Source organism: Perna viridis, chromosome 7 (assembly GCF_037379345.1).
Source record: "Perna viridis isolate PV_CMFRI_1.1 ecotype Kerala chromosome 7, ASM3737934v1, whole genome shotgun sequence".
Classification (NCBI taxonomy): Eukaryota; Metazoa; Mollusca; class Bivalvia; order Mytilida; family Mytilidae; genus Perna; species Perna viridis.
In genome coordinates, this window is record NC_142451.1 from 45,791,894 (window position 1) to 45,818,289 (window position 26,396).

The window sequence follows — 26,396 nt, forward strand, 5'->3', positions numbered from 1 at the left end:
CTAAAGTTTTAATCAATCATATTGCTTGAAATCCAATTAATACTTCAGGATTCAAGAAACTAAATTCCTGGGAAATTTTGCCCTGAAATATAGTTCGTCTTTATTTATGAATAGAATGGACACTTTTTTGTAATAACATGGTCATTCAATCATATGTACTCACATGTATATAAAATGTGCATGTACTTAAAACCTAATTCCGTATTCTCAATTACGACGAATACTTCTAGTAGTTATGGTCTTTTTCGATGTTCTGACCAATCTATCTTAGCACTCAGGGCCAGTATAACTAAGTAAGGGCCAATATATTCGATAAAAGTAAACAAATCAGTCAATACTATTTTGTAACAACCTTAATGCCTTTGACAATTTCGTCGATAACTTTTGCTCTCTTTCCCTTCAGTGTTAAAACTTCCGTAAAGAACCCTGTCCTGAATTTTCCAAGAAATAGTGCGATACCAGTTGTAGCGAGCAACGTCCCTATACATCCTAAAAAGGCTATTCCAACTGGCTCGTAGAGTTCGTATAGACCAATTCCTACGATGAACCAAACGCTTAGAAATTGTTGTGAGTAATGAAAAGAGTTTTGAATACGTTGGCAATCTGCAGAAACCAAGTTCATTATTTCACCAGTTGTAATCCCATTACTTGAGGATGTACATTTAAGGCACTGGAAAAGAAAAAAAAATGTTAACACTAGGTAGATTTAAAAAAAAAAGTATCGGTGTCACACTACCTTGTATGGCGGTGTCAATCTACTCTGTTTGGTGGTGTCAATCTACCCTGTATGACGCTGTCACCCTACTCTGTATAGCAGTGTCACCCTACCCTGTAAGGCGGTGTCACTCTACTCTGTATGGCGGTGTCACCATACCCTGTATGGCGGTGTCAATCTACCCTATATGGTGGTGTCACCCTACCCTGTTTGGCGGTGTCATCTTACCGTTTAGCAGTGAAACCAAACCATTTCGACGGTGTCACCTTATCCTGTTTCACCGTTTCGCCTCAGCCTGTTTGACGGTGTCACCCTTCCCTGTTTCACCTCAGCCTGTTTGACGGTTTCACCCTTCCCTGTTTGACATTATCAGCCTACTTCGTTTGTCGGTGTCTCCTTTCCAATACAAAATTAACCATCACCGACAATGAACAACTAGAGGTTTGTAATTAGGGCTCCCAAAACAAAGATGGGGAATCTTATTGATTTTGCTCTGTTTCTTCCGTCTGAAATTTTTTTCGACCGGGATCTCATAAAACTTTGTATACATATGCGGTATTACCTGAAGTTGTGTCTAAGCGTATATGAAGATATGCTGCCGCTGACATGGAAACCGACTTATCGCCTAAAATTTAAGGTTCTCCGATTTGGCTGAGATTTGGTTTTTAGGATAAAAGTGACATGGTGCGTGCGAATTTTATGTTTTGAGAAGACTCAAAAGTCCATGTTGCAATGCCGGCTGTTTTTTTTCTGCACAAAATTCAATATGCTCGAATTTGAATGAAATATATTTCGAGCCTGCCTGGAGTCACAGATGAGGCCGGTTTTGGGGGCCCTTCATGATCCTTAAGATCATAATCATCTCCTGTTTATTTTTTTCTTTATATCTTGTTCACTCCTGTTTAGTAAGTAAAACCTTTATTTTCTTTTTTAGGCAAATTTTTAAATTTGCTGTCATTTTCATCGATACAAAGCACAAAACAATGTGATAGGTTTTTGTTCTGTAAAGTCGGAATTGTTAAGAACACACACGCACAAAAGCGGTCAATTAAAATAATCTTTTGTTTTTACAAAACTTGACTACAAATTATTACCTTAAATGTATCAAAATAAAAAAATCTACCATGATGCATTAATTAAAATGCGAGTCATGTGTCAAGAAATGGGTGAATGTCAAAGCTACAAATGTATCATTGCACATGGAATGTTTTGACAAGAAATATCAATTTCCTTCAATTATTTCTTACCTTGGCAAATATCATTCCTACCAAAGCCGTTTTAACCTTGAGTGCCAGTATGAGTACGAGTTGTTCCGAGTGTTGATAGAAAAACAACATCAACTGAGTAGTTAGGAAAAGGGAGATAGCAAGAAATACTGGGTACCAGTTCTGTCCTTGGTGGTCTGGGCTCTGGACTTCTTGAATGATCTCTCTGTGTGAATGAGTATAAATATAACGAGTTAATGTTATTTGGACTTATAATTTTCTCAGTAGGTTTCCAAAAAAAAAAAAAAAACAACAACAAAAAAAAAAACAACAACAAAAAAAAAACAAGAACACAAACAACTTCGATACAAGGGTACTGGGTCCAACAAATTACGCATCCTAAATTTTAAGAGACTGCATGTGCTCACCTTAAAATGAGTGGACAGACCAATGTCAGTAAATCTGCCAATAGCCATATAAACGATATACCAAGCCACGCCGGACCGTAGTTCCGAAGAATAAAAAGTCGGAGAGAAGGTATAGGTTGGTTATCCTTGGCACACTTCACATCATGATACAGTGATGTTTTCTCATTCGCAGTTAAATGTTTTACTTTATATCCATTATTAGTCAAGTTGTTGATTTTTCTGAAATAAACAAAGAATGTAAAGGAAACTATTGCGTACATTATATTTTGCGAATTAGTCTATCATTCTTTATTAGTCATTGTAAAAATTCATGTGGCAATTCTAAAGCAGTCGCATTGTTTGCAACAAAATATACGTCGCATAAATTTCTGAAGTTACAGTACATTTAAAAGGAACTAGAATTGTCACATTACCTTGTTTGAAAGGGTGGCCTATCTTTTACGTATCATATTTCGTTGATCTTATATTGAATTCTATGTATTTTGTTGTTTATAGTCAAAAGTTGTTAACATGTACAAGTAATATAGGATTAAAAAACCAAAATGTTTTGTCGTCATTTTAATTTTTTTATGCTTACATTGATTTATTTTGTTCTATTCTCCACTTCTCCAGTATATCTTCTATTATTGAATTCGCTCGAAGTGTAGACACCTGGTTCCAAAGATCTTGTAAAGAAATTCCTTCCTTATAACACCGTGAAACAAGCCTGTTAAACGATAAATAATAGGATTTATTTCAAAATGTTCATATACATGTAGTTGCACATTCATTCATGCATGCGGTTTACTTGCTAAAAGCTTATGTCTATTACAGGTTTATAGAATTTCTATAGAAAGTACATCATTACCCGATAATCGCAAAATAATGATGTATGATGCATGTACTTTATGTGCCTATTTATGAGTAAAGACATTACATTCCAATATCATGCGGACATGTATATATACACAGGAATATATCTAAGTAAACAATAGCCCCATTTGAAAAGTAAACGGAAGCTAAATATAAATAACATACAAATAAAACACATAAATATATAGAAATGAGGCCCAAAGTTTCGGCCTTACGTCCTTCGCAAGGGGCGAAAAAGTCTGAAAGTGAGGACTGTCGACCCAGACTGAGGAGACAAGGTGACCTTCAAAATATATACACGGTATGCAATATTCGCAGCTGTAATTATTTTTATTTGGGAAATTGCCTTCATCTGGAAAAAAATTATTTGATTTTTATCCATATTTCTGATTGGTCGGTTTCTTATAACAAATGTTTAGGTTATTTGTATTTATAACCTGGTTTGATACTGTGACGTTATTCTTGACTGGTCAGCATGTACTTTGCGTGATTCCGAAATAAAACAACGCTTTGTTGTGTGTGTTTGTTTTCTCAGTCTACAAAGAAAAATCTTCATTCCTGGATTACATTCTTTTGATTTCTGCTAGAATCATGTTTCCTTTGATAACTCTTTGATTACAATTTAGATTGAATCCATTAGAGGCTAAATAAATATGCTCTGCTGATCAGTGTCAAAAAATGAAATGTAAGTTGCCAAATAAAAAAAAAAAAAGAAAAAGAAAAAAGAAAAAAAAGAAGAAAAAAATCCAGGATCTTCCGTATAACATTCCTAAAATTAAAAACACTCCTTACTTCATGTATAATATACCCTTTCACCTTTGTAAATAAGAAAACTCAGAATTTCACCTTCAGAAAATATACCTTTCTTGTGCTAATCTCTCGCAACTGAATTTACAGAAAGTTACTTACGGAGTATACCAACTAAATGTCAACATAGAAAGGATTGATGAATCGTCCAATGGACAACTATTTCCCTGTAAAATAATAAACTGTTTGTAATACATTTTGCATTTTAATATGGATTATGAAATACAAAAAAAAAGTTGAAATGCAGAAGCATGATAACCTGTTTCATCAAACTTATTCTACAAATATGTTCGTTTATACAGTTTAAGCACATGCTATTAACACTACACTATTAAGACAATATCTGAAAGGTGCTTTTCATCAAGCAGTTTGTTCCAGTTGAATCACTTGTTTATAGTGTGATCATTTACTGGTTCGATTCAGTAGGAATCAATGCAACAGTTGTACCGCACCAACCTAACTAAAAATATCTATCTTTATATACTAAATGTAAATGAACGGGTTGATTTTTTTATCAAGCACATCTGTTCGTGCAGAATAATTCTTTGCAAATTTTGTTTTAAGTGCCGCCTGTATTTAAGCAGGAACCTGACATAATATTTCAAATTATGATACAAGCACGAAATTTTGTACACATTTTCTTAAATATATGCTCTTTCAAATGAAAGCGTGAGCCACTTCGATTTCGCCATTTTTCAAGATGGCCTTCTTTTTTTGACATGTCGGTCAAAACCAAACTTTCATTCACTAAAGATATGGTTTTTATGTCAAGTTAATTGAAGATAATATCTTCATTCAAATTATCTTTGGAATCGAAATGGTCCTAAAATATAAAAAATATCCAAATTCATCCGCGAATGCGCCATTTTTGTCGTATAAAATCAAGATTTGTTAACCTGTGACAGGTTGGGTCAATAAAAATCGCTATGTGCTACATGCACACCTGAGCTCATACAGATTTTGAATCCTCTTTATATATATGCGTGTGTGTAGAATGCCATTTCAGGTATCATAAGACGTTTTTGTCGTTTTGAAATGCCATTTTTGGATTTGATTTTTCCCAATATTTTTTAAAAGGTGGTAATTTTACCTCATATGTTTATAGTAATGCAGTTAAAATGTTACACATCACAGTAAAACATGTGTTCTCTATGTTAGAATACTTATAATTGTTTAGTAATGCGCATGCGCATGTTTGGTGAAAAACTTTTAATTTTTACTGAAACAACTTTTCATGTGTCATCGCAATTACAACTGCATAATGCTGTGCTTTGCAATCCGGATTTGTAGTTCTAATAATTTCTGGAGCATAGTTTCCTGCAACTGCACTTCAAAAGTTATTGGCACGATGCCGCAATCAGAGGCAACGAAGTCCAATATGGCACCCACATATCGTGTTGTCTTTGCCAAACTCATCTATCTTGAGGCGGTAATTCCACCTTTCGATACAAGGACTGACCCAAAGTATGCCCTGCATGCAATACAGCTCTTTTTACAAGCTCAGTCAATGCAGCTTTGAACGGTGGGATAGCATTATATGGCTTTTGCTTTCATGCAAAAAGATCAAGAGTCGTTTGTAGCGGTCATATATAATTACGACGAATAATTCAATAATACTGACATAAGGCGAACCACTTTTGCCAGTTAGAGACTCAATCAATGGAACATCTCCGTTGCACCAGGAAAAACCATTCCAGGCGTGCCAACATGACTTTTTCACTTTCCCAACAAAGGCATTATAAGCGTGGAGAAAATAGGTAGGACTCTTGCCTTCGTTCAAAGTTTTCTATCGATATCGTGAAAAAGAGAATCCATCTGAAATATTCACCTCTAAAAATACAACCATAAGTTGTTCAACATTCAACTGAACAAACACCGATAACATCGCTACCATTAACAGCTGCGTCCTCCGCATGCAAGAATATTCGGCAGTCTGCTTCTTCATAGTTGCACGGAGCAATTGGTGATACATCGTTTCACTATTGGAAAGAAAATATTCATCTTTTGTCCCAAAAATTGTAGTTTCAGATCGGTGGTGTTGGTTTTAAATTTCAGGAAAGCATGTCGAATATTAGTGTAAGATTCAAAAGGTTTCTGTGCGTGTAGAGGGAGAGTAAGTTTTTCGATACTAGACATTTCATTTTGGGTGTTGAAAAACGGAAATCCCTGTTCCAAGGAACAATGTAAAAGCAGTTGTCGATGAGTGATTATGATCGATATTATCAATAACTGAAGTCGTTAAGACACCATTAAAAAAATCATACGATATGCAAATAGCATGTTGAAACAACAAATCAATAAAATTACGCTTCCTGTCTTTTTTAAAAGGAGTCCAACATTGATCACAAAAGGAGGCTCGCGGTCTGTAGAAAATTTTTGACGACTGCCTTCATTAGCTGCTTTTTATGAAAATTATACAGTAATAGTTAAGAAATGGCTAGGTCAGAATCAAAATTCCATTTTCAATTTGAGACTCGCTATCAGAGCCATGCTCAATCGATACTGGTGCTACACTCGATACTAGTGCTAGAAGAGAGTTTGGAACGGTTTCAGTCATGGATACGTCGTCGAAAGTGCAATTGAAACGTATCTTGTTTTGACTCGTATCATTTCGTGCAATCTCAGCTGCCCTTCCCAGATACATAGCATTGGTATAATCACCAGCAGTGATCATCGCCTGACCAACATCCTTCTCGAACACAGGTATTACATCCCTCCCTTTGTTATATCTGTTTTTCACTCAGTTCAGTTGACATCTACTTAGGATGGGGGAAAATCTTGCAACCTTTCTCATACAATGAACAAAGGTCAGCAAGTTAAAAAAAACAACACAACCAGGATTTGCTTTTTTAGATTCTACTATATGGATAACAAGTTCTGCAAATACCAGTTCGTCTGTGTGTTGCTCCTTTTTCTTATCAGAAAAATCACCCTCGTTTAACACTTTCCTTTCGCGATTGTATAAGTAAGGCGGTAAGGCATTTTGGGTGGTATTTAAACGTCTGTGCAACGACATTTTACAAAAGGGTTTTGATCTTGCAAGACGAAAACACAATGGTTAAGTCTGTCATATAGTTGCATCGTCATTCCCTCTTGTCTACTGTTATGATGGATTCCTTTTCACACAAGAAGCTTTTTGCTTCATCCACTATCTCGACTGTGCCTCTTTCGTTGATGATTTAAGATGTTTCAACTTAATCTTCAGTTCCTACATATCTTCGTTTCATGGTTCTTTCTTATTTTGATTTATTGAAAAATATCCAGCAAGAATGAGTTATATACTATTTAAAGTTGTTTCGATACCATGGTCATCATCTATTCGTCTTATATCTTAGGGTACGGGCATCTCATTCCACCTTTTGAACTCGGAAATATGTTTTGCCAAATGAGTATATCCCTATTTGAATTTATCTGATGGATCAGTGCGGGACATGAATGCCTTGTCTTCCTTACAAATGAACTATTTTGGTCCAATCAGTTTCCCTTTTCTCCTCAGGAGACATGTCAACAAATGAAAAATCTTAAAAATATGCAACAAAAAACTGTATATAACTGTGTTTGAGACTACCTGTCCTAAACTTTTCAAATCAGATTAATCGTTATGAATAGTAGAAACAATCTCAGACTTTGGGAAGGGCCGAGAGATTATCTTTTTACCAACTTTATCTCTTGAATACACTCTGTTGTATAGGATTCGACTAGTTTTGACGGTGTTGTTCCTACACATTGCCCAATCGTTCATTTAGCACCATATAATCCCGTACAAAACTGGTACTAATACTCATGCCGAGTTTCACGGCTGGAAGTTGCACCAGTATATGCCCTGGTAGGTTATTGAATCTCAAAAACATCTATTTAACTGATATTTAAAGAATACAACGTTTCACAGTAATATGTAACACTTTTAGTAAATTGATATCACCGTATGGAAAACTGGCTTTGACCGCCATTTTTAAAAGTTGACGGCCGTCTTTAAAAATTCAAAATCGAGCTGGCTCACGCTTTTATTTCAACAAGCATATAATAAGGTATAACAGTGCAAAATTTGGTGCTTGTTTCATTATGTGAAATATTTTGATGAAATTCTGAGCTTATCCGCTCCACTACTGGAAGAAAAGACTATTTTGTTCCGCGGGTTGGTTGATTTAAGGAAAGCAATTCAAAATGAATGTTTTCTTTTTGTATCCGATGTTATATTCAGTGTAATACGGTAGAAATGGTTTAGTAGGTACACCGATTGGTTTATATCGGGTAATTGGTAAAGCAAGGTAAACCGATAGGTTCATATCGGGTAATTTGGTAAAGCAAAGTAAACCGATACGTTTATATCGGGTAATGTGGTAAAGCAAGGTAAACTGTAGGTTCATTATCGGGTAATGAGGTAAAGCAAGGTAAATCAATTGGTTCATATCGTGTAATTGGGAAAATCTCAAGGTTAGTTTCCGGTTGTTTTAAAGTGAGAGCTGACATGGTTCTCTTTTATACACATGTTTACCTCATCAATATCAGTATAATTTCCAGCCTTTGATTTACTTTCCGCCAGACCGTACAGTACAAATTGACAACATATACACACAAAGATGAAATAATTTATGATGCTGTTGATGCAGCCAGGCTGAAAGCATATAAAGTGCTCATATATATTGTTATTGTAGTACTCTTACTCGATGGTGAAAATTAGTTTTCCCACACTTAAATCCTTAGTGGTCCATATACACATAAAATAGGAAGCTATCAATCAATGAAAGACAACAAAGGAACATAAAACACACACAAAAACGAAAACCACAAATAAAAAAGAGTTACAAGAGAACAAACCATTGAATTGGGTGACTATAAAGACATAATTATATATTTTACACAATTTATACATAATTATACAGTAAATTAAATTGAAATATACTTCGAAATTAATTACATTAACACAGTGGAATTCATTGTTGCTTTCTTTATGACTAAAAAACACACATCAATAATATATTCATGTTTTGTGCGAAAGCTATTTTTTTTACTTTTTTCAACAACAAAAAATCATATGTTATGAAAACAGCATTTTTTGTTTAAATTTTGTATTAGTAAAAAATAAATTCTGAACTCAAATTTGTTTCCTTTCACTATGAGTTAGATCGAATGTGTTACCTGAAAAGTAATGTCATTTTGGACAATAAGAAGAGAACACACAACGGACAATAGCCAAAATATCCATAGTGCCCAGCATCTCTTTTTTCCTTTTCTTCGTTCAAGCTGAGTAACTAAAGCCATAGAGCCCTAAAAATAAATAAAAGCAGATTGTCGAAGTTTTACGTATATAATAGTTGCTTATTTAGGGACAATTTATTGAAGGAGAATGTTATTGCTTAAAACGTTGACAAAATTGCTTTGAGCCGTAGCGAGAGCAGTTTCAATCACGTTTCAAGGGCAGCTGATTTATCGGTTATGCCATACCTTATTCCACGTAAGTAACTCTTGTGAATCTGGAGCGGGCTTTATGCCCAGGGCATTACATTGTATCATGTAGCAATATCCTTTTGAATTTAACGTAAATTCATGAATACCACATGACTATATTTTAACCAATAAAAATAGTCCATTCTTTCAAAAGTCAGAAAAAATGACGCGACATTTTAAAAAGATACTCACGTAGACTAGAAGATTAAGAATTAAATTTATAAGAAGATCAATTGGAATCCCTCTGCTTATTTCACATCCATGGCCATAGTGACACGTACTCCACAAATAAAAGCCTGTCAGTATGAATAATAAAATGCAGATTCCCTGAAAAACAAACAGTTCATTGTTGACATGCTCCAGTTTGGTCGCTCCATTACAACATCACCGTATCAATTGGACTTTTCTTAATGCAAAATTAATAAAAAAAAATATAAAAAAAAAAAATATCTCAAGTACCACATGCACGTTTTGATGTCTTTGACTAGCATATTGTATTAATACAATTTGGTCGCTCCGTTAAAATCACCGTATCAACTGATGTTTTCGGGTGTTTCTAGGAAAGCAAATGGCGCTTACCGTACCGGTGCACCTGGTCCATGCTCCCAGTTTTTTCGCTCATTTACATTTGTTACTTTGTATGCATCATTTTGGTTGTTTTATGTTCTGTGTGGCGTATGTCTGTTTTCCTTGTCTGGGTCTTGTTCCTGGATTACATTCTTTTGATTTCCGCTAGAAGTTTGGTTCCCTCGATTACATTTAGTTAATATTCACTCGGATTTACTGTGAATCTTTTATGAAATCGAATGTTTTAAAACGATGTCTATGTGCGTTTTTATCATATATAACACTGGGATAACGACCTAGCTTAATTTTTTAACAACCACATATCATAGGTTAAGATTTTATATAAAAATTAAAAAAAAGGTGTAGTTTGTAATTTTCACAAGTTCAAGCGCTTTTGTATCCCTCCGTTTGTTTGTATTATTATATGACTATAAATAACCACGATTTTAATTGGTTCAATCGGTATTTTGCTAAATGACATTGTTAGGTTCTTAAGCAAAAGATGATTACCGCGCGTCGTGGCACTCGATGTATTCATTACCTGCTAAAGCTTTGAAAATGTGTGGCAAAATAATATTGTCCTTGGTAATCACATGTACATGTTTCAGGTCTCATTGGTTGATAAATCATGGTATAACCTAATCCAAAGTCATTTTTTGTACATGTGTAATATTTTTGTAATAATTATGTAATAATAACAACTAATTAACAAATTCCAAATCGATTCCGAAATCCATCTCAAATAAATGATATGTCACATTTAATTTGCGGTTGCAACAAAACTGCATGGATTACACTGCTGGTATGTAGTACTAAAGTAACAATTACTTACAGTTTTAAAAACACTGATAGTCCCTATTCGGAATTGTTCTAGATCAGAATCTTCAAACTTTCTTGAACAGCATGTCCTGAGCGTATATAATTTGTATAACAATAGCCATACAATTGGTATCCAGCGTGGCACCGTTATCAAGAAACATGTCGTAAAATAGGGCGAGGCGCCAAGTTTTGTTGAATTATTCTGGAAAAAGAGAATTAAATGGATATACACAAATGTATTGGTGATATGCCAATAAGGTATAACAATCTGATATCGAGATACTAAAGCAACACATTCCTGGTGATAAAGGACTGCTTTTAATTCCTCTCTATCCCATGAATGGTATTGAACAAATAAAATGCAATGACAAATATCATCCATTGGCAATAATTCCAATCTTAAGAACATTATGATTACGATCTCAATGATGACAGTAATCGTAAAAAAAACGTTGCTACCATACATCAAACAAAAGACAAACTACAAAACGGTATTATCTGTTTTATTCCATTTAATTTCGGCATCCTAATTTTGAATTTTTGGAGATCAGTAGTTCTTATTTAATACGTATAGCACGTTTATTGAATTCAACTATGTCACATTCATTGACGCCATTTGCAAGGTCAATTTCGAGTGCCGATAATGTTTTTGAAAAAAAACTATTTTGGAACTGTTTTTTAAGTGACAGATTAATTGTTGACTTGGGCACTGAATGACAAGAGTAAAAATATACGAAACTTACCCAAAAAGTGGAATTTTCACAAAAGTCCACGATTGTCATCTTGAATACAGAGAATAATTTTCAGTTACATGTATCTAATTAAAGAAAATAGACGAAGCGAATACTAATAAAGACAAAATTCAAATTAATCGTGATAAATATTTATAAAAATGTATACATGTGCACGCTTGGGTATACGTACTCACTCCTGTGTCATTCCTGTCACGTAGTTTACGAAGTCTACACGTTTGTAAGAACATGTCTAAAACCCGCAAACCTGTCTAGACCTGCCATAAACCAAATCCTGTCTAAATTAGACATTAAATTTACAAAACACCTGTCTAAACCCGACCTTGAATAAACCGAAATCCTGCCTAAACCGGACCATGAACAAGCAAAAACCCTGTCTTAACAGGACATTGAATAAACCGAAATCTTGCTTAAACCGAACATTGAATAAACTGGAATCCTGTCTAAACCAGACATTCAATGAACCGAAATCCTAAAGCGGACCTTGAATAAACATTAATCCTGTCTAAATCGGTCATTGAATAAACCGAAATCCTGTCTAAAATGGACATTGAATAAACAATAACCGTGTCTAAACCAGTCAGGGAATAATCCGAAATCCTGCCTTAACCGGACTAGAATAAACCGAAATCCTGTCTAAACCAGATATTGAATGAACCGAAATCCTGTCTAAACCGGTCCTTGAATAAACCGATATCCTGCATTAAGCGGACCTTGAATAAACCGAAATCCTGCATAAAGCGGACCTTGAATAAACTGAAATCCTGCCTAAACCGGATCATGAATACACAATAATCCTGTCTAAACGGGACATTGAATAAACCGAAATCCTGCATAAACCGGACATTGAATAAAATTGAATCCTGTCTAAAACAGACATTGAATGAACCGAAATCCTGCCTAGACCGGACATTGAATAAACAGAAATCTTGCCTAGACCGGACATCATATAACAAAAATCCTGTCAAAACCGGACATTGAATAAACCAAATTCCGCCTAAGCCGGACCTTGAATAAACCGAAATCCTGCTTAAAGCGGACCTTGTTGAAACCGAAAGCCTGCATAACCCGACCTTAAATAAACAAAAATCCTGTCTAAATCGGACCTAGAATAAACCAAAATCCTGTCTAAACCGGACCTTGAATAAACCAAAAATCCTGTCTAAACCGGATATTGAATAAGTCGGAAACCAATTTTATATAGTTGAAGACGTAGCTCATTACATATTAGTAACTCGTTCCCCCTTATATGAATGAAAATCTTAAATTTGAAAAACGAAATGATTTCGAAAAAAAAAACTTTCAATACCATCAATACCAATCAAAGGGCAAGTAAACTAGCTTTTTTTCCTCACAAAATCATTTGAACCGAAAGCCAATTATTTTTTGTTGCTTGTATTAGCTTTACTTATAATGTACTTTTTTGTGATTGTTTCCTTTTTACCTTGACTATTATAGTTGTCACAAACTAGATAATGTTTCATAACAATATATCTTTTAATTTAAATTTAAGGTGCGGTAGAGGATCCAGTATAAAATTTGGGAATGGTCCCAAATTAACATCGTTTAGCTAAAACAGGGTTGAAAACTTCTGGAAATCATAACATATATCATAATCATATTGCTTGAGCTAAATTAGTACACATCACATCACATCACATCTCACCACATCACCTAATGTTATTTTTACGGTCTCGTCTTAACTTAGTAAAAGATAAATAACACTATTAAATTCGTATGCCTATACTCTATTGTAATTATTGTTATTTCAGGAGAAGACTTCTTAAGTATGTTATTTAACTTCTGTCTCATCCATTTTGTTTATTACAAAATATGTGTAAACTAACTAATCATAACCATCTTGAATTCTGAACAACACCATGTACAACACGACATACACGTAATAAACTTAAAATCGCATTTTGGAATCATTTTGGCAAGGACATGCTACTACATAATCTACTTGCTGATAGTCAATTAGACATCTCTATATCTCGTAAAGGCAAGGTTTTTTTTTTCAAATAGACATATACAACTTCTCATTACAACTTTTCTACATTGTTCTTGTCACTAATCATGAGTGGTTAAAAATACAATATAACAATACAAGATCATAAGAATAGAATATAAACATGGTAACTGTTTAATCCATCACTAATCTCTTAGATATGTATTTTTGCATGGGTTTCGGACATTATTTTGTTTTAACTGATATGGACAGCTTTTTCATGCCAATGCAACCAAACAAAAATTAAAACTTTATTTTCTCTGTATTGTTTTTTCATGATAGACTTGGAATTCCTAATTGGATATCCTTAAGACAATTAACTCTTAAACATGTCGGGCAGCCATTTTAAGTTTTATTCTCGTTAGCTTATGAATTTAATCACATTTGAAATGTCGTTTATTGTTCATGACCTCGCCAAGTTATCAGAAATAGAAAGAAAACGGGGATCGAACACTTTTCTTTTTGAGTGTTTATTGACAAAATAAAAACAAACTAGAATATCAGGTGTGTTCCCGTTTTGTTTTCCTCGTATTTTGTTTCTGAACAATTGGCATGATTGCAAGGTATCAGGAGGAGTCGTTTGGTTCAGGACCCGGCTTCGTAAATCATCTCGAACTGAGATTTTTCCAAATCCTTCCTCAACTAAAACTTGACCAATCAGATCACTTGAAATTGCAAATTTGAGGAAAAACACAGGACTTGAGGAAATTCTCAACTTGAGACATTTTATGAAACCCAGGCCAGGTTTATGTGTGACTGTTTTCTCAGCAACTGTATAAGAGATAAAGGGTTCAGTTCGCGAATTAAGAAATGTGTACATGTACGCCGTGAGCCTCCACCCGGGATCCGCCCCTGCAGTGTAAATCGCTAAAGAGCCGAATGAATTTGACTTATCAATGCTATTTAAAAGTAACACGAAGCGTAGCATATAATTTTTTGGGGGTTTCGTATAAAAAACTGTCTTGACTCACAACTGAATAGATAAACAACTGCAGAATTATGTACAATTAAGATAAACTACATTTGTGAAATATACATATACATGTATTTTAAGCCTGTCTTGTCTACTGAATTATTTAATTAATTGCATTTTTTATTTATATATATTTACTGACCTTCAATAAAATTAAAATGGAAGTTTCTGATAATCATGCAAAGCCAATATGTCCATTTTTTTCCGCGGCGGGGCTTCTGCCTTTTACACCATATTTAAGATTTAAACAATGGGTTATTCTCTCTTCTAGATAAGTTGACTTGACATGAGTTGGTGTGTTGATTTTCCTTTACAATACCTCTGGCCGATGTTCGGAATGATCACAATTCTCTCTTATTCTTAGACAGATATAGAATATAATCAGCTGTAAATTCCTTGTGTTATTGTAACAAATTAAACGAAATTAAATACCGATTATCTTTCAATGTAATTTTGTAACGTAAATAAATTTAATAATCTATTTATTTATCAGACGCTAGGTTTAAAAAAATATTACGTGTATCAGACAATAAAAGTTACCTTAAAGAATAAAACAAAGAATGTGGCTTTAAGAATTGAATTAACTTGAACAGTTAATCAATAAACAACCATTTTGATATAAACCAGTCAGAATTATCGGGGTATGATAAATAGGTAAAAAAACACGTTACATTCAGGTTTGATACTTTGTATGAGTTGTAGTCATTTCAGTTTTGCATAACCCAACTGTCTTGTCAACCATGCACATGTATGCAAATATAAAATCCTTGATTTTTTTTGTAATCTTGGGTCATTTGTGTGTGTGTGTGTGTGTTTGGAGTTGCGTTTTGTTTGCAAAAAAAATCTTTATTTGTAATGTTTGTGAGAAAAACACAAGTATGCAATTTGTGGTAGATGGGGTCTCGACTCCAGAAAATGCAATTATTTTTTTATAATGAAAAAGGTATACATGTATTGTTTTGTTGATGCACGTTTATCTGTATGTAAGTTTGATATATTTGGTATGTTCATGATTGAAACTACAGCATACAATTATAGAAGTTTTGCCTAATTCACTGTTAATTACGCAATATATTTTAACTTTTGTACATCTCTTGATCTGCAAATGAATCGATTCATAAATTTTGCGCCAAAATTTGTTGTTTGTTTGGCAGTGCTAAACTTTTAGGCTGCATTTTGCAATTTGTTCAAATATCATATGGAAATTATAAGGGTTACTTGTGCTTTTAAAAATAACCATAAAAATGTAAGGGTTACACTGAAGATTGAAAAAAAAAGTGTTCGGGAATGACTCTTCATAATATATAAGATTATTTTTTTTTATAATTTGAATAATAGCCAAAACTAGTACATGCATTTTAGACACTTATTTTTGTTCAATCTTTAACTGCAACTTGATGTTTGTTTGCAATTTTTAAACCACGGAAAATTGTAAGAAAAGCAGCACGAGAACTGAAAGGAACGCAGTTTGCGATAAGCAAGCAATTTCCAGACAATAAACAACCGTTTGGAAAAACCGTCATTGCCGTACCTCCAGGAAGCGTGAAACCAAAAGGTAAAAAGCTTACTTGAAATGGAAGGCCAGGGGCTAATCCAGACACTTTGAAAAAGACGGGTGCCAGCCTGGGCTCCTCTGGAAGAAAGGTGGGTGCTAGGACATTATTTACATTATTTGCTATTTTACACATGAAAATGACAAATATTCCAATTAAAGGGTAGTGCCAACCCCCTGCACCCACTGACTAGTTCCGCCACTAGAAGGCAGAGGTTTTGCGACCGTATGATGACGAGGACAATGGAATGGAAATAAATTACAAGCGACCGTAACAGTGACACTCTAACCAATACGAACAAAAAGGTGGGCGAACGAAAGGACGCTTAAATTTTCTTTCGAATCGAAATAAACCAGGGGAAGTTGACTTAAAATTTCACGCACTCCGTTCAATAACTACAAACGTAGTTGTGGTATAAAACAAGACTAGATTATCCAAAGTTTAAATCTTCATGAAGTTGTTACATGTATGATACAATATGTGTTAACACAAATTAAGATGATCTCGATACGATTAAATATTAAAAAAAAGGATACACTGCATCAAACAATAAATTAGGTGGTATTAGCTATTAAATACGAAAGATGTCTTGAAAAGCATATAAACGCCATTGTAAAATTTAATTACATGTCTATGTTGAAACTAAGTGTCAATTTGTTTTATGGTTTAATGTCGATAAAAAAGTTTTAGAAATTGAAATTGATGACATTTTTAGTATTACATATAATTATATCCCACCAATAAATACAAAACGCAATTAAGAAAATGGAAAATAACACTTCTATTACATGTATACTTCACAGTCGGGCTGGTAATCTACTAGAGTTTTATGATGAAATCGATATACAGAAAGTCTGAGCGACCATTTGAGGTTTGGAGGTGTATTCAAGTATTGAAGCAGTGATATTTTATTTTAATCTATTGAAATAATTTAAAAGAATTTAACTCAAAACTTTCTATATCGAGTAACAATAATTAAAAAGTAACTCTAACTATAACAGTTACTGTTACAGTAACTTCTTGTTTCCCGGATAAATGATAAGGGGTCATTTCGCATGGACTCCGGGAGTTACTTTCGAATACATCAATTAGCCGGTTCTGGTCTGACTAATCACATAGTCAATGATACAATACTGAGTAGTCAGTCAGGTACCAGCTTATACTTGAATCGAAACTACATGTACTTTGACTGTTTCTGCTACACTAAAATAACCAAGGAGGTAGAAAGGATAATTTCATCTTGAATAATTTGCCGGCATTATATATTGACAAGCGGATCAAAGTAGTTCCACCCCTCCCTGGTGGCTTCCTAAATTACAATGTATCACTCTCTTATAGGCTCTGCAGGGCATGAACACTAATCATACAAATCTGCGAAGCTTTATACGTTGTACTGCACTAATATGCATAAAGGGGCGGGGTTTAACACTGAGTGTGGCAGAGGTGAAAGCTCCGAAATAGCAAATATATCATCCATATGCAGGAGATTAATTGTAGTTCGATATCACTATAAATTAAGAACAGTCGTCACATTCCACACAGATTATATCGCCTAGTGCATATGAGGTTTTTCTCCGTGCAACCAAAAGGGCCGGCTCATTGAGATTGATTGCTACTTTTTGCATGATTCCCGAGTAGTCTCTGTCACTGGCTACCTTCAATTGAACACTAGTACACATTTCGCAAACTGTCCGACTTACTAGTGTCAATTTTGTACCGCTAGTTTGTTGCCATGATGGAGCATAAGTAGACTAGTACAAAAAATTAGTTATAGATGTACTTACAAGTTTCATTTGATAATTGCTTCTTTCCAATATAATTTACTTCAGGATCAATCCCAATACTCTCTGTATTAGTATAGAAAGCAGCCTTATTGCAGGATGAATTACTACATGTACCGCAGTAATCTTTTTAGATTTTTTTCTTATAAAAGCGCAGATGATTCGTTTAACAGTATGATACCACTCCTACAGTATGTTATAAACATACAAATAACATTCCTAATATATACGTGAAGTGCATTGCCTCGGCCATGATTAATTTTAAATAAGTAAATGAAACATTACATTTTTTATTGGAGTATTTAACAGTAATAGTTAAAAATTGCCACTTATGACGGAAGAAGGAGAAAATAATTCACAATTAAAGTATATTACGATAGTTACTTATTTTTTATGCGTGTCAAGTATTGTAATTCAATACAAACATGTGTTCAAAATTCTGCGCATGCCATCCGTCAATAATTAATTTCGTTGTTCGTCTTTGCGTGTTACAAAATAGTTCATTTTTGTATTTATTTTCATCAAAAGATATATTGAGAGGGACAGAGCGTCATACCTACCTAGTTCGATTCCAGATTCATTATCATGTATGCTGACAAACACAACAATGAACATGATATAACCAAAATAACATGTACGTAGAAATTAAAAAAATAAACGAGTACAGTAACCCAAGACTCCACTAACAGGGATTATGCTACAGATGCATCAGCAGTATAAGCGTCATAACATGATAGGAACAAAATGAATGTTAATAATATTCAAATGATAAAACACGTGTATGCATGAAAGTAATTGATATTTAAGGGAACATTTCGTTATTAAAAAAATGTCATTTTAGCGGAGGGGAAAGGTGAAACTTTTCTCATTTTAAGTGAAAATTAAGTCCCAGATCTCGTAAAGTATTCAAATTCCTGAATCTATTTTGTTTTCACATTTCTCGATTGAATTGATTTTAAATGGTTAGATTTAGCAGTATGCTTAAATGACTTCAAATTACCACCCACGACGGAGATAACCCCAGAAAAAAAATAGATAAAACACCGGTCTCTCTTTCCATGTTTACGCTATAAAAGGCTTTTTTCTACATTTTCCAGTATAAATGAGACAAGGATCTATGATGACTGGGGTCTATGATACAGTTTGTTCCACTTGAACCACATATTTGTGTTCCATTGTTGATTCGTACAAAGTGATTTTTCTCAGACGACTAACCGGAAGTAGAATTAGAAAAGTTAGTTCGTACCGGTTAATAGAAAAAAGCCTTCTTGTGGAAACTGAGGAGAGCTTTTCTACACAAGAGAAATTTGTGACTACCGAAATTGATCGCGGTAATGTTTTGTTCGGTAATGATATCTACTTATCCACACGTAGCAGCTAAGAATAAAATAACATGTTTATTCACATTTTAAATATTGACTTGGTTTTTAAAAGTCCTAAATCATTCAATAAACACGATTTTGAACTTAATATGTTTTATATAATGCCCGTTTGTTTTTTTTCAATTAATGCATAAAAAGAGAAAAAGATTTTTTTAGAGTATGTCATTGTTCATATTTAAAACACCAGCGTTGATATATATTAAGATATGAGAAAAAAAATAGACTAAATCTTATTTTAATCACGAAACATCCGAAATATGAGATTTAATGGTTGGTGAACCCAATAATTATGTACCAGATTTTAACGGTAGATATAAATATTAGGGTAGAAAAGTAATGTTTTGTTTCATGCACATTTGAATGAGTGTATGTTTTACGAAAGCGATAAAAATTGTTTATTATTGAGGACTTTTTGTGAAAGATTTTGCTAACAAATGAAAAATAATGACATTTATATACAGGTACACGTAAACTGGATGAAATACTTCTAAGGAGATAATGTGAAGATGTTTTAATTACTTTTTTGACAAATAACGAATATTTCGATTTCTATTTTATACATTTACCAGCGTTAGGCGTGTCTAACATGGAATTTCAACTCCGTTCTGTTGTGATGCCTTGTGGGGACTCGGCACAAGAGTATGTAGAAAACCCGGAACTCATTGATATGACCGATCTAGTTTTTATGATCATAGCTCATTTTGCAAAGCTTTTTAACAAGTACAACAAAAAGGTGATTTATGTTGCCCGGATATGGATCGGATACCTAATGGACGGTCTAGAAGTTGTCGTAATAAGCATTGAACAAGGTGGAATTAATTTTCAAAGTTGGTTTGCCAACTTCCTGTTTGGAGCTTACATCCTTGCTTTGGCGGCGTTCGTGTTTTTCATAACATTTGTCGAGTGCTGCTCTAAATCATCGCTTTCAAAGCACTGGATGAAAATTTTTATAGTATTCAAACTTACATCTTTTGTGAATGCTTTATTTATATTCATTTATCCGATAGTAATTTCCCATAGCGATTATCCGTTTTGGGAAGTAATCGTCATGGTGTTAGCGGCGCTTGACATGTTAGCTATTTTTATTATTTTGGTTCTGACTATACTTGTGATGTGTCGATGTGTTCGGTTAACGAAAGTAGCACCTAAAAATCAGACAACTAGAAAAATTTCGAAACCAGATCGAAAAATAAATGTCAAAGCAAAAGGACAAAAATAAACCTAAAGCCAAAACTTGAAACTTACTATTGTGAAGTAGCAGCATGTGTACTTATTTCGGATTGATTGACGTGTGTTTTGAAACCCTTAGTTCTGAAATGTTAAATAATTTTATTTGAAAAGAGCATGCAAAATCACGTTGACTTTTTGTTACTACATATTTTACTTTCGCTGTCACCAAAGAATGTGAGTAAAGTTAGTTTCTATTATCGACAGATTTGAAGTTAATTTTTATGGCACGCCGTATTGATATTTATTCTATGGATGTCTTTTTCTGTCATCGAGATAAATGAAAGTCGCGAAAAATTATCTCGAAAAGTCGTGATAATTAGTGTACATTGTATTTTGTCGACATAAATGACAATTTTGTCTCAAAAAGTCACGATAATTTTTCGTGATAGTTAAGATAATTATGTCGACCGTTCGAGTTAATTATCACGACTTATAGAGTCATGCCAATATGTAGCTTTGACATAAATATTTTTGCGATAGTTTTTTACCAATATCACGCCATTAGAGCTAATCATTGTGACAAAATGGAGACACGTTATCTCAACGTATTGGTATCTGTCGCAATTTTATAGTTTAAAGTTATGAAAATGCCAAGTAGTGTCAGCTACATAATGTATACATTGTGATAAATCATGTTGACTTTTTTTGTGAAATGACTTGAATTGTTGACGTATTATTTCGACGAACGCGAAATTTCGTGATAAGTTATCGTTATTTACCACGAAAAACTAGCTTTTGTCGAGATATTAAGTCAATAAGTCAAGTTAATTCACGAAAAAGTCAACATGATATATCGCAATTCATTTGTTTTGTTGTTGACACTACTTTACGGAAGCGTATAGGTATCATTTTTTGTTGTTATATATTTCAATTAAACGATTTAAATATATCAACATCCTGTGATATAATTCGTCATTTTCAAGTTTTCTTGTCGTATGTTAAAATTATATTGATATATGTAAGTCAATATCTAATTGTTGATAATTTTTGTCGATATTTAAAAATCAACATTTTATATTAAACGATTGTTTTATTGACAATTTATTTTTATATCGAGGTATAATCGGTATTTTACCATTATTTTGATACGAAATGTCGACTTTTATAACAACAAAAAATGATACCTAATATACGCTTCCGTACTATTTGGCATTTTCACAACTTTAAATTCTCAGATTGCGATAGTTTATGTCGACAGATATCATAACTTTTACTACCAGTTGAGATAATATATCATGATTTGTCATGATAATTAGTACATAAATCGTTGTATTAGTATAAAGTTGTCATAATTTATCGTGAATATATTTTATGTCAAAGGCACAAGTTGTCGTCGGTTCCCTTAAAGTCGCGATAATTCATGTAATTATATCGAACGGTCGACATAATTATCTTAACTATTGGGCAAAATTATCGTGACTTTTTAAGATAAAATTGTCATTTATGTCGACAAAATACCCCAATTGTCATGACTTTTTGAGATAACTTTTCGCGACTATTATTTATCACTATGACAGACAGACTTCCATATTATTCCATTTTAAAGATACAAATATCTTATATTATTTTAAATATTAAGATACTTTATAAATTTTACAAAATATCTCATGTAATGTACATTTAACATGATATCTTATTCAATATATAAGATATCGGATAAAGTATATAAGATATCTGATAAAGTTGATAAGATATTTCATAAACTTTATGTCTGAAAAGTTCCCAACGATGTTAGAACTGTCAAATTTGCGATGCAAATTTTTGGTCGTTCCCTCCGCGGGACTCGAACTCGTACCTGCTCTAACTCGGAATATGTATCAATATTACCTGTTTGGCCGTTTCAGACATCTTGGTTTTAGGATGTTTTTTTTCTGAGTCTTAAGAATGCTTGCACTTTTAACTGTTTTCAGAGAAGTGATATAATATTTGAAATTGCACCTCTATTTCATATATTTCATTTCATTCTATGATGTTTAATAAATATTATTTCAGCCCAAAACAAAATTACAATATTAATGCCTAACACAAATGAACGTCCATAAACGTTGGATATTTAAAGCAAAGTACGGGTATTATACAAGAGGTATTATAATCAAGGGAACCTAAATGCTAGCGGGTATCAGAAGAATGCAATCCAGGGACAAAGACCAGACATGAAAAACTATCTTTTGAAAAAAAAAAAAACAAAACAAAACAAAACAAAACAAAAACTTTAGCTTTAGTTATTTCTGTAAAAAATAATCAACTTTTGTTCACATTGCTGAAAAATGAACATTTTTCTGAATAATTTGACAACAAACTGAAAAATATATATAGCTCCGCAACAACAACAACAAAAAACCAAATGGTTGCTGCCTTAGTTTAATAATCATCTCTGTAGTTTTGCTTATCTAAGTCCTGGTAGTGATGAAATTCACTACCGAAGTAATGCCTGACTAAAGAACACAGGAAAAGCTGCATCGTATGTTTTCATACGTTTTAAAACACATGAAAACCTATGTTTAGCACCAGTATGGTAAAAATATGATTTTTTGCTTTTAAACACACTTGAAATGCTATGTTTGTGAAAATCATATGTAAACCATACTTCTAGTATTTTCGTATGTGAATTTCTTTTGAAAATATATAAGTATCATATGCCTTTTATTTAAGTACCAGTCCATATAAAATTCAGACACTGCCTAATGTATGTAGAAAAATGGTGTAGAAAAAAAAATCACGTAACAAACGATGCTTTGTTCGTCTATATATGCTACATTTTTATGTGACAACAGTCCTTGTTGTATTTAGATCTGTACTTTCGAGAAAACTACACCTTAACCACTAAAATCAACTAAATCAGACCAGATCAAAACGACAACTCTTGCAAAATGGAAATGCTAATTTCATGTACAATCTACATGTACATAAACTTTATCTCAAAAGCGCTACATCCAATCAAAAACCAAAGGCTGGTTATGTGTATTATTCGTTGGGTTTTTGACATGCATGTATCATTTCCTGCTTGATTTTTATAAAGACTGCTACTTGAAGTTAATTGTCTTTCGTGGATTACTTTGCTAGGCAGAAACAAGCTGTCCTCAAGTTTTTCGTGGTCCTTACATATGAAAAACATATGATAAACATATACATTTCAAGTGTTTTCAAAACTTATGAAAAACATATGTTGCACTTTTTCCTGTGTGTACGATATACTAACAACACACTAATTTGCTGTTAGTTTTGTTAAAGCTACCATATAATACTTGAATGGCTTCTCGGTTTCCAATATATAGAGAAGACGATTTCACAACGATGAGCAAGAAAGGGCAGAAACGTCTTTGGTAAAAAATCGTTTCGATTGAAAATATTATTATTATTCGTGTTTTGATTGAAATAAACTGTTTTGTTTCTAATTATACAGTAAAACCTCTATACACCAAACCCGGTACAAACTGGTAACCTGTATACACCAAACCGATACAAAATGGTAACCTGTATAAACCAAACCCGGTACAAACCGGTAATCTGTATAAACTAAACTGGTAACCTGTATACACCAAACCCGGGACAAACTGGTAACCTGTATACACCAAACCCGGTACAAACTGGTAACCTGTATAAAACAAACCCAGGACAAACCAGTAATCTGTACAAATCAAACACAGGACAAACCGGTTAACTGTATAAACCAAACCCTGTACAAACCGGTTACCTGTATACACCAAACCCGGTACAAACTGGTAACCTGTATACACCAAACCCGGTACAAACTGGTAATCTGTATAAACCAAACCCAGGACAAACCTGTTATCTGTAAAAACCAGACATCTTACGATATCCTTTCGTATAAATCTCTTTACGTTTTCAAGCTGTCGAACACCTGCTTTAATCAAACAAATATAGAAGTCAAAGGGAGGTTTATACTGATTTCACAGTAGTAGAATCTTTCATGGATGTTCTTTTTTGAAGTTTTAAGTCATTGTTAATAACATGTTTAAAATTTAAAGTCATTTTCATGATTGATTGATTGATTGTTGTGTTTTAACGCCTGTGCAGCAATATTTCAGCTATATTCAGGCGATTAACATGAAATGGATGATAAAATGAACATGAATGATGATGAAATAAAAAAAAGGATGGGAAACAAGTATAACAGATTCGACAAATTTTGATTGCCACTAGAAAAAAGGGGGATGGGTAGGGTCGGACAATTAAGCCCCCTGTGGCGGAGCGCAAAGGTTCCTACTCCTATCGAGTACCACAGCAGGATTCTTTAACGTGCGAGGAACGTGGCATCTTTCCCAACACGGTGCACCACTGTGGTTTGCGGTCAGGTTTTCCGTATTATAGCCTGACAACCTCAGCATGTAACACGCCAGGGGTACCCAATTCCACCATATGGGGCACACATCCCAGTTGCTCTGTGAGCAGAGCGCCTAGCGCCCGGCTAGGTTTCTGAGCACTATTTAGTCGCCTTTTACGACAAGCTTAGCGCTGCTGCAGTCCTATTCTTTTGACACCCGGAGTCATTTTCAATTAACTGTTTGAATTCTGTTCTCTCTGTCTTCTCACAGTGACATCGTATGATTTTTACATCGCTGATTTACGTATGAAACGACTAATGAGAAGAAGCAAGAGAAATGTGAATAAACAATTGATACACCTGTGACAAAAAGAAAGTCAGGAATATACTTAAAACAAAACAGAAATCAAAAAGCAAAAACAAAAGAAACAAAAACACAAATTCAACAAAGGACCAAACAAATAATACAAACAAACATAGATACAATAATCAAAGACTGAAGACTTCAAAGTTGTTAATCGTCTAATATTCAACTGACAACATCCGAAATAATACGAACTCTAGAATCTTTTTCTCTTGTCTACTCTTTCATAACCGTGATGACCCGTATGTTTCTCTATCAAAACAACTGGTAACCAGGAATCGCGGCTAAATTTTTCGTTACAAAAGTTTCTCTCAATTTTTAGCTATCTTGGGTCCTTATATGATATTGGCAAGAGATCCAGTTAAAGAACCAGATTAAAAACTGGCATTTGATTCAGAGACTAGGGTTTCTCAGTAATATTACAAAAAGTTCAATGCTAAAAGATTGTTTCCTCTTTTAATGTAAACTTTTTGTTTTCATACAAGAAAAAAACACACAGAACACATTAGTATGGTATTTAAGAGGTACATTTTGATCTCGTATGAAGCTAGAAATGACAATTCTATTGTACTTATCTGCAACATTATCATAAGATAGTATAGTATTATATACATGTAATTATGCAAAGGATATGCAAATGTACAGTACTGAAATTACGAACGCAAGAAAGCTGTACAATATTAGTTACTTAAAAAGCATATTAAAGAATAATGATTAAACAAACACAAAAAAAAAAAATCCCCCCCCAAAAAAAACAAAAAAAAAAACAAAAAAAAACAAAACCAAAAACAAACAAACAAACAATAAAACTGTACTTTGAAAAGAAATCCTGACCTCCGGAAAAGTAGAAGCTCCATTGCCCAAATAAATACATTATCCTACTTTCAGCAAAGCATTTGATATGGATTATGTAGGGAATTTTCACTATTTCAAAAACTATTTTACAAGATTCACTGTGTAATATTCGGAATTATACAGTGTGTTATGACGTCATTTCTACATTTCACGAGTTGAAAATAACGAGTTACTGACTTAGAACTCAACAACCTAGATCAGAAACTGCTCGTTGGTGTCTTATAACGCAATATTACATTCAAAATCACACAAGATGAGTTTTTTTACACTCTGTGCGATTGTACCGGGAGAGCATGATTTGAGTCACAAAATTATATTCCGCCACCGAGGATCGAACCCTAGATCGCTCGGTGACAATCCTGCAGCGACAAA

The 26,396-nt window shown here is 33.6% G+C and overlaps 1 protein-coding gene across 2 annotated transcripts in view; it reads right to left on the reverse strand.

Moving 5' to 3' along the window:
• LOC148612939 (multidrug resistance-associated protein 1-like) overlaps nt 1-18,152 on the reverse strand; it is a 42,322-nt gene extending 24,170 nt beyond the window's left edge. The window contains exons 1-10 of one of the 2 annotated variants that reach the window (XM_088594867.1): nt 17,912-18,152; nt 10,855-11,043; nt 9,648-9,782; nt 9,147-9,275; nt 8,503-8,622; nt 4,110-4,174; nt 2,926-3,054; nt 2,349-2,567; nt 1,963-2,146; nt 353-670 (exon numbers count right to left, since the gene is read on the reverse strand). In XM_088594867.1, the coding sequence (XP_088450993.1) occupies nt 353-670; nt 1,963-2,146; nt 2,349-2,567; nt 2,926-3,054; nt 4,110-4,174; nt 8,503-8,622; nt 9,147-9,275; nt 9,648-9,782; nt 10,855-11,043; nt 17,912-17,920 (1,497 nt within the window). In that variant the 5' untranslated portion in view covers nt 17,921-18,152. Of the gene's footprint in view, nt 1-352; nt 671-1,962; nt 2,147-2,348; nt 2,568-2,925; nt 3,055-4,109; nt 4,175-8,502; nt 8,623-9,146; nt 9,276-9,647; nt 9,783-10,854; nt 11,044-11,584; nt 11,674-17,911 lie in introns of those variants that run through there. The other variant, XM_088594865.1, reaches the window with a different exon arrangement.
• Nucleotides 18,153-26,396: the final 8,244 nt, after the last annotated feature.